Source organism: Capsella rubella, unplaced genomic scaffold (assembly GCF_000375325.1).
Source record: "Capsella rubella cultivar Monte Gargano unplaced genomic scaffold, Caprub1_0 scaffold_7, whole genome shotgun sequence".
Classification (NCBI taxonomy): domain Eukaryota; kingdom Viridiplantae; phylum Streptophyta; class Magnoliopsida; order Brassicales; family Brassicaceae; genus Capsella; species Capsella rubella.
In genome coordinates this window covers 4,205,741-4,215,252 of record NW_006238917.1, presented here as the reverse complement: position 1 = coordinate 4,215,252, position 9,512 = coordinate 4,205,741, and the positions used below count along the sequence as shown (strand labels likewise).

Genomic DNA, 9,512 nt, shown 5'->3' with positions numbered 1-9,512 from the left:
AGAGAGAGCTTGAAGTTGTTCTGGTGTGAAGTCGGGAAAAACAGAGGAGTTGGAGCTAGTTGCGTGTGCAGCAAGAGCTTGACCTCGTCCGCGACCATTACCGGTTGAACCACGACCACCGCGACCACGGCCACCGGAACCACGACCACCGTTATTCTTTTCAGCTCGCTCAATCCACCAGTCCGGGAAGCCGACGAGCTGCCAACATCCTTGTTTCTCGTGACTGGTACGACCACAATGAGAGCAGGTGACACGACCTTTTCCTACAACCGAATCGGATTTGTTTACCTCGGAACGAGCAAGAAAGCCCACAGCCTCCTCCTTTTGTTCACGGAGTCGACCAGAAGCCAACCGTTGCTCTTCTCTAATAACACGACTATAAGTCTCTTCAAGAGAAGGAAGAGGATCCAAGGCAATCAAAGAAGAACATAGACTACCAAATCGAGACTCATCAAGATTTAAGACGAACTGATGCACCTTTTCGTTTTCCCAGTCCTTTGATGGAGCCGACGTTGCTCCACAAGTACACAAGCCACAAGAACACACGGTGATAGGCTTGTAGATTAAATATTCCTCCCACAAGGAAGATAATCTGCCAAAATACTCATCCACGGGCTGACCATCCTGTCGACACGTCGCGATTTGAGCTTTGAGTTGATGAAGACGAACATTGTTTCCAACAGAGAAACGTTGCTTCAAGGCATTCCACAATTGATGAGCATTAGCGATGAACGTGACAGTGGATTTCACCTTGGAGTCAATGGAAGTCCTAATCCAACCAACGATCATGGAGTTAACTGTCATCCAATCTTCGAACTTCGAATCGTTAGGAGGTGGTTTAGGAATTGAACCGTTGATGAAACCAGTTTTGCGTTTAGCTTGGAGTGCGTTCTTCATCTCTGTTGCCCATTCATTATAATTGGGACCGGTTAACACAACCGATGAGATCATAGCCCCTGGATTGTCGGAGCTTGACAAGGTATAAGGAGACACCACTGATGTATCCGGTGGCTGCACTGCAGGACGTGACGATGATGAATCTTCAAGAGACATCGTTACTTGTCACACAAGAAAGAAAATTTTGAACAAAGAACAGAAATTTTGAAGTTGTTTTTAGTTAGATCTTTAGCTCTGATACCATGTAGAATTAGATATCGAACCAACTTGACTTTATTGATGTATGAACTTGTGTATTTATACAAGAGATATGACCTCTAAAATAAGCCCTAATCCTATACACTTTCGGGCTGCTAATCCTTATCACAATAAGAAGATAAACATAACATAATATACGAACTTATCCTCAATACATTTCAACTTGAAGAGTAACTTCCATGGTAATAAGTTAAAATTCATGACTTATGAAATTTAAGAAAGTGGGATTTGCTAAAAATAGATGAAGGTTGAACATTTTCTGAGAATTGTGATCAGATAAATTGACTTTTCTGCTCTGTTCACATCATCTTGATTGATTTGATCATTCTTTGTGGCATGTTAATAAATAACAATCACATGTACAAATTGATAAATGTAGCGTATACTATTTGATAGTATAACGTACATATGTTCATAACATGACATTTTTAATTATATGGTTTAAGCTTTGAGCGTGTTAGTTTCGAGAAAATATAACTAATTTCAGTTTTAACTAGTTTACACAAAAAGAACTCAATATCATTGGTGTGGAAAGTTTGCAATTTCATAGACAAAGTGAAGATGTACATCGTCATGGACTCAATTGACTAGATATATTTTTCGTGAAAGACTCAAAGTCTCAAAGATTCATTATCATTTTGAATGAATTTTCTAACTTTTAATTATGTTTGGATTAACTGATAATACGATCTGTAAACAACAGTTAATGAATTCATACTCATACATATAACTTGGTTTAAATATAAGTATATAATAGATCTAGTAGTTTGATCATACAAATACTTGTTAATATTATGGATATTTCAAATATAAGTTGCAAGTCGAATTAACCACATAGCAACGATTACTGAAGATATAATTAATCATCTTCTTCCCCTCTTCGGCGTTGATTAGGTATGCTCCAACAGATAACCTCGAGGCGCATGTGTCCTGGTTTCCCATCCATTGTCTTCCGTACAACTCCCCTATAATTGGCCTCCTTACCTGTCACTGGATCATTTCGACATCCAAAACTTACGTAGAAGATTGCATTAGCCGCCTTGAGCTTCTCACACGGCTCTGTTTCAGCTTGATCTCCTCGAGTTTCCACAACAACCTTTTGAATCTCCAATGGTAGGCATTCCGCAATATCGTCCGGGGTAAAAAAAATTTTAAAAAATGAGGAAAAGATTACATAGGGTAGTTGGTCATTATTTCTCCAAGAGTGTGGTTCTTCACCACGTTCCTTTCGCAACTACATCAAAATGAACACCAAAATTAGTTGCAAAACATATGTAGGATTATAGTTACAAAACATATGCAAAACATATGTAGGATTTTAAAAAAATCAGCCAAACATGCATTATCGAATTATCAAGAAAATATATCAGAAAGGCACCATGTCACGTATTCGGGCAAACTCAGGATCATCGATAGATACTCCACCAGCCTTCTCCACACTTCTCTTCATCTCTGATCCAACGATTTCGAACTCTAATTTTCTTAAGTTATTTTGAATAAGACTTAAGATGATATTGGTTTATGATTTACAGTATATAGTGTTTTAGTTACGCAAAATCCATTGTTATTAAATCTAGATTTTGTTAAATTCTGTTAAAGGTTTTTGTTAGTAAATTATTAATTTCTAAAAATTTCATCTAAAAATCTTTATAAATTAAATTAATTATTATAAAATTATGAAAGTATCATTAAAATAAAGAGATTGTTTATGAGACATTTCAAGATTAGAGAAATTTTCTTTAACATTTGTTTAGAATTATTTATTTTCTATAATTTTATTAAAGCTATGAAAAGTCTTTTGTAGAATAGAATCCAATCTCTTATAATAAGATAGGCGTTTAAGTAAGAGGAGTGAAAAAGGAAAAAGAGAAACATATGGTATGAATTAATGATGAATACAAAAATTAATTACGAACCAATTATTGTGAGATATTTTTCTTTGAGATATTTTAAGTTTAATTGGGGGTTAATTATGGCGGAAACATCATCAAAGTCCTTTTAGGAGAGTTGATGCGTAAGCGAAGGGAAAAACGAAAGGCAGAACAAGAGATATGGGGTGGTGATGATGTTCCATCCGCTCCCCACGGCCTGCAGCTGGATTCTGACTTGCACTGGATCAATCAACTTCTACGTAACTTTAAAAATGTTGTGGAGTCGACTTAATTAGATTCCAAAACAATGATACTAAAATTGCGGTCAGGTGTACTTCAAACAATGATACTAAAATCGTGATCAACTGTCCAAAACAACCGGTTGCATAAAAGAGGTATATTCAGTTGAATCTACCAGCCAATCAAAATGTAGAGTTTAGTCAAAACAATATTCCCACGTATATGATAATTAGGATGATACTTGTCACTTTTCATACACCACTTAGCACTTGTCGTAATCTGAAACTTCTCCTTGACACATTTCATCATCATTATCATCCACCTCACTGTTCTCATGTGACTCCTTCAGTTCCGTCCGCCACTGCATCAAAAATCAAACTCCACAAATTATTAGAACCGAGAACAGTGACTCCACAAACTATAGTTCTTATTTCTTTGTGGCATGTTATAAATGAAAAATCACATATGTGCAAATTACTAATATATGATACCATTCGAAAATAAAATGTGAGCTCGTTTTCAGCATGTGGTACTTAAGAAAAAATAATATCATATGACATGGTTTAGACTTTGAATGTTATGAGTTTTATTTTTCAAGAAACTCATGTAAATGATGTTAAACTGGTCTACCCAAAGCACCCATAATTGTAAGGACGTTTCAATTTCGAATAAATAGTTAAGCTCGATGTATACATATCATGGACTTCAGTATTTTTGGATATATTCCTTGTCACAGTCTCACACAGTATGAAATCAATTTACTTACCGTTTTATGAAATTTATATACTCAATCTTTATTTTGTTTTTCTATCCATCACCATGAAAATGTGACTAACTAAACTAAAAAAAAAAATCAATCCTTTACTAATATAATTTTGGACATGTTACTTTACGAATAAATAGGTTGCGTATGTGATTAATTTCTTTTTTATCTACATTACTAGTCCACCCATCGAAAATGTTACTAATTAAGAGTTAGAGACAACTGAACCATAATTTTTCCACCACTCTTCATTACCTAACTCTATAGTAAACAAGAAAATAACCCTAACTATTTATTCAAAAAGATGGTTTATCAGTGCTTGGTTATCCAAACCATCAATATCACCTTTTAATCTTGGTTGCGTAAGTCAAAATCCACCATATTAACTTTTAATTCATCTATATTGCTATTCAAACCATCAAAATGTTTGTAATTACGAGTTAAGGACTATTGGGCAATATTTTACCACCATTCATTACATTAATTTCTTACTAAATTATAAAAATTGACCCTAACTAATTTGCATAAAAAGAGATTTCATAAGTCTTAGATAGTCACAATCAAACTTTTTTTTTTTGTTATGTTGTAGTGGATAGGTTGCGTATGGAATAATGTAAATTAAACACAGATGTTAAAAAGTACTTTCACAAGAAGCGCACAGACGCAACGCACCTCTATAAATAGGGAAGGAGACGCTTCTCCACTTCACATCTCATTATTTCCCAATCTCTCTCCTTAACATAATAGATTTCTCAAAAACACGATCTGAAATCAAAGAGAGGAAAATGGCACAAGAGAACAAGTTCGTTTACACTCCCAGCGAAGCAGCAGAAGTAGGCATCCACGGCCCCAAAGACCTTCCAAAGCTGATGGACAAGGCCATGTCACTCGCTCTGGTTCCAGTCTCCAAATTCGGTGTCGGCGTCGTTGGACTCACATCAAAGGGTGAGGTCTACATAGGCGTCAATGTCGAACTACCAGGTCTTCCTCTTCACAACTCCATCCACGGTGAGCAATTCCTCGTCACCAACCTCGCTCTCAACTCCGTGGAAGAGCTCACTCACATAGCCGTCTCCGCTACCGGCTCCATCTTCGGTGCGCCATGTGGCCACTGCCGCCAGTTTTATCAAGAATTGGGCACCCCGCCTGCTGTCAAAATCCTGATCAAAAAACCAGAAGACGGCATAGACGAGTTCGTGAGCCTGGAGAGCCTCATGCCGGAGAGATTCGGCCCTGATAGTCTCCTCCCGGCAGGTTCTCCTCTCCTTCTTGCGCAGCGCGATAACAGACTCGTCCTCTTGGACAACTCTGAAGAGATCTGCTCAGATCGAGAGGATTGTTCCCATCCAAAGTGCAAGGCTCTAGCAGCGGCGAACAGATCGTACGCGCCGTACAGCAAATGTCCGTCGGGAGTGGCGCTGAAGTGCGGTGATGAAGTGTACAGAGGATGGTACATTGAATCTGTTGCGTATAACCCAAGTTTAGGGCCAGTTCAAGCTGCACTGGTTGATTTCGTGGCTCGTAGCGGAGGCAAAAAGTTCGAGGAGATCACTGAAGCGGTGCTGGTGGAGAAGAAAGATGTGGATGTGAGTCAAGAGGCCATGGCGAAGATTGTCTTGCAGAAGATAGCTCCTGGCTGCGTTTTCAAAGTCCTCCATTGCTACGATACCAAGAAACCAGAATAAATTTGAATCATATTTTCATGATATACAGTATGAAGAGATGATATTATTATGGAAAATAATACGCCAGTAGAGGATTAATTAATACACTGGTCTGCGTTATTAAACTCTTTTATTATCCTGTCTTAACTATTATGAATGTCATCAGTACGATACAATCATAATTATGTTATGTGTTAACCTTTCGATAAAATCAATATAACCCTATAGTTATACACCATGATTTGTTTTCTTTTTGGGTTCATTTTACATTTTAGTACTATTGCCAATGATCTTATATTTTATATAACATTTAAGTACTATTGCCAAGTAATCTTACGATCTTAAATCACATTTCACTTACATATGTCACATTTCAATTTTTTTTTCCATTTTGCATGAATCGCCATTAAAGAGTAAGATAAAAAGTTTCATTTGAAAATATATATATCAAAGTAGAGAATAATGTGGTCAAATTACCACTGACATATTTTTTTACAAAGTGGACAATTGAGGAACAGTAAAGTTATCTTAAAACTTTGATTGAATATAATATACATTGCATTTTTCATAAAAGATGGTGCATTACAACTTCTTCCTGAACATCTAAAAGTCGTCCAATTGCAAAAGTACATCATACCATAATTACCATAACAATTAGCAAGCAGAAGATGCCAGGAGATAAGTCTGATCTGCAAAAGTATAAAGATGTATCATTTCAACTTGATCAGTAACCTCCAAGGTAATAAGTTAAAAGTTATGAGGTTCAAGAAAGTGGGATTCGCTCAAAATAGTTAAGGTTGAAATTTTGTTGACAATTTGTGACATAGTGATTTCTCTGTTCTTTTCACGACATCGTGCGTGCGCATGTGATTTTGATCTTAATTTTGTTATTTATGTTCATCATTATTTCTTTGTAGCATGTTATAAATAGTTGTCCATTCATACTTAGCTTCACTTGAAAAATTATTTGAAAACTTAAGAAAAAAACTGATATGGCATAGTCTGAATTTTGAACTTGTCAGTTGTGTTAGATTCTTCTTTGCATTTTTCCCGAAAAAATCATATTTACATAAAATCGTTTTGAGTTTCAAAGACAAACTGAAAAGTGATGTACATTAGTGGATTTTGTTATTATGAAAGATACTTCTTGTTATAGTCTCACACGCTATGCAGTTGATTTAATTATCATTTGATGAAAAAAAAATCTCATAACATGAAAAGTGACTAATTAAAGACTAGTAGTATATAAGTTTTATTTTATTTTCACCATTCTTCAGTAAATTAGTTTCTACAAAATACTAAAGTAATCCTAACTAATAAAAAGCGAATTTGCTTAAGTCATGAGCCATCATCATTAGTCTTGACAACGGATACACTCACAATCTCGTTTATAATTTGTATTATTGCGTGACGTGTGCATGCCTTGCCATTCCTCATCACGTAGAGGTAGGTTAAACACGCTATCTTAAAAAAGCACTATACAACAATACACATACATTCATCACATATCTACTATAATATATAGGATTTTTTTGTTTGTTCCTTTCAATAACTCAAATTAAACACATATTTCGGTATTATATATGTGATCCACCACCAAAATACGAGTAACGACTATGCTATAATCTACCGACATTTGAACAAATTTTACAAATAGATCTCTTAGTTTTTTTCCAATCTATAATTATTTAAACAATCAAAATGTTTCTAACTAAGGACTATTGAGCAATATTAATTAGTTGTGATAGACGTACCCACCATTTTTTAATCTACATTACTATTCAAAAATCAAAACCATCAGATTTTCAAAATGTTTCCAATTAGAAATGTTAAGGTCTTATATTTTACCTCTCTTATTTACATTACTTTATACCAAACTTAATAATCCTAATCAATTTGCTTTAAAAGATGGTAGATAAGTTTTGTTAGTCACAATCACCTTTTTTTTTTACAAGTGGTTACGTATGTGATTGACGTAAACACCATTTTAAGTTTTGTATTTATTACAATTCAAACCATCAAATTGTTATTAATTAATTACGAGTTAAGGAATATTGAACGAATATATTACCACTCTTAATTTAATATTTTACTAAACTACAAAAATAACCCCAAGTACGTTGCTTATAAAGTTATTTAATGAGTTTGGAGTGTCATTGTCACCTATTAGTCTTATAGTGTAGGTTTTGTATGCTAATGACGTAAACACGATTTTAAAAAGTACCTTTTAAAAAATCACAAAGTCACGACACATCTAGTATATAAATAGCTTAAAGACTTCCTTCCACTTCTCATTTCATTACCAATCTCTTAACATAAAATCTTAAACACGATCAGAAATCAGACAGATACAATGGCCTCACAACAAAACAAGTTCGTTTACACAACCGAACGAGCCGCATCCGAAGGCGTCACCGACCACAAGAAACTCCCGAAGCTAATCGAAACGGCAAGGAATCTCGCTATGGCTCCAATAAAAGCCGGAGCTGTGGGACTCGCATCATCCGGTCGGGTCTACTTAGGGGCCAATGTCGATTTTGAAGGCCTTTCCATCCACGCTGAGCAATTCATTATCGCCAACCTTGCCCTCAACTCCGAGCCAGAACTCACTCACTTGGTCGTCTCCGATGATGGCACAGTCTTCCGTGGGCCGTGCGACCGCTGCAGCCTGTTTCTTCAGGAGATCGACAATGCAGCTCAAATCGAAGTTCTAATCAAAAACGTAAACGAAGAAGACGGATCATTCAAGAGCCTCGAGAGCCACATGCCAGACAAATTCGGCCCCGACAGTATCCTTCCGGCAGAAGTCTCTCTCCTTATGCCGCGCGATAACCGTCTCGCTCTCTTCAATCACGATTCCTCCAGAAGGATCTGCTCAAATCAGAAACGTTGTTCACACCTGAAGTGCATGGCTCTAAAGGTGGCTCTAAAGGCGGCGAACAAATCATATGCGCCACACACCGAGTGTCCGTCAGGGGTGGCACTGATTTGCGAAGGGGACGTGTATGAAGGATGGTGCATCGAAACGGTGGCGTGTAACCTTAGCTTGGGGCCAGTACAAGCTGCATTGGTTGATTTCTTGGCTCGTGGAAAAGGCAAGGGGTTCGATAAGATCACCGGAGCTGTGCTAGTGGAGAAGAAGGGTGCGAAGGTGAGTCAAGAAGACATATCGACGATGCTCTTAAAGAAGATAGCAGCTCCAAACTGCGATTTCAGTGTCTTCCATTGCTACGAGCTGCCCAAAGAGAACACTTGGGATATCATGTAAAAAAGCTGCTGATGCATATTTTATATTCATACGAATATACGATGATATATAGATAAATGATGCATTATTGTGATAGATGTAGTAAATTACAATAAATAATAAGGAAACGAATAAGCCAATAGTGGAAATAATACATTCGTCTTGGTTACTAAACCTACTATAATAATAATAATCTAATTTCATCATAATTATGTTTCGTTTTCTTCTTTTTTTTTGCTGGGTCCATGTTACCTTTTAATAATATCAATGCAATATTCTTACGAACTCGAATCACTTTGCAATAATATATGTCACCTTCCGAATAATTTTGTACGTGAATTGCTTCTCTTCTAAAATGTGAACTTTTAATTGTGTGAGTTTTTTTTTATTAAACTTAATTTTTTCACAAAAAAAAAAATCATATATATTAAGTTTAAAATGTTCCACCCAAAGACCCCATTGGTTAGGAAGTTTATAATTTCAAGCACACAGTGAAAATCCATGCATATCATAGACTTGATTACTATTATTTATTTTGCTGGTCACAGTCTCGCACACAATGTATTCAACTT

General features: G+C 36.1%; 3 protein-coding genes across 3 annotated transcripts; 2 read left to right on the top strand and 1 right to left on the bottom strand.

Moving 5' to 3' along the window:
- Positions 1–1,862: 1,862 nt before the first annotated feature.
- LOC111829701 (UPF0725 protein At3g44770-like) lies at positions 1,863–2,637 on the bottom strand. Its single transcript, XM_023779602.1, has 2 exons — positions 2,534–2,637; positions 1,863–2,389 (listed from the first exon to the last, which is right to left on the bottom strand). The coding sequence occupies exons 1-2, from the start codon at positions 2,603–2,605 to the stop codon at positions 2,015–2,017; spliced, it is 447 nt and encodes a 148-aa protein (XP_023635370.1). The 5' UTR covers positions 2,606–2,637; the 3' UTR covers positions 1,863–2,014.
- Positions 2,638–4,794: 2,157 nt separating this feature from the next.
- Positions 4,795–5,931, top strand: LOC17881041 (cytidine deaminase 6). The gene has a single exon (XM_006285061.2). It carries the CDS (start codon positions 4,815–4,817, stop codon positions 5,712–5,714), a length of 900 nt encoding a protein of 299 aa, XP_006285123.1. The 5' UTR covers positions 4,795–4,814; the 3' UTR covers positions 5,715–5,931.
- A 2,115-nt stretch (positions 5,932–8,046) lies between these two features.
- On the top strand, positions 8,047–9,084 carry LOC17880197 (cytidine deaminase 5). Its single transcript, XM_006285687.2, has one exon. The coding sequence runs from the start codon at positions 8,047–8,049 to the stop codon at positions 8,959–8,961; it is 915 nt and encodes a 304-aa protein (XP_006285749.1). The 3' UTR covers positions 8,962–9,084.
- Positions 9,085–9,512: the final 428 nt, after the last annotated feature.

What these genes read in the sequence shown, in the direction of transcription:
- LOC111829701 (XM_023779602.1), bottom strand. Translation starts at nt 2,605, where the DNA reads ATGAAGAGAAGTGTGGAGAAGGCTGGTGGAGTATCTATCGATGATCCT. An exon ending in TTGCCCGAATACGTGACATG is followed by an intron (nt 2,390 to 2,533) that starts GTGCCTTTCTGA and finishes ATTTTGATGTAG; the next exon opens with TTGCGAAAGGAACGTGGTGA.
- LOC17881041 (XM_006285061.2), top strand. Translation starts at nt 4,815, where the DNA reads ATGGCACAAGAGAACAAGTTCGTTTACACTCCCAGCGAAGCAGCAGAA.
- LOC17880197 (XM_006285687.2), top strand. Translation starts at nt 8,047, where the DNA reads ATGGCCTCACAACAAAACAAGTTCGTTTACACAACCGAACGAGCCGCA.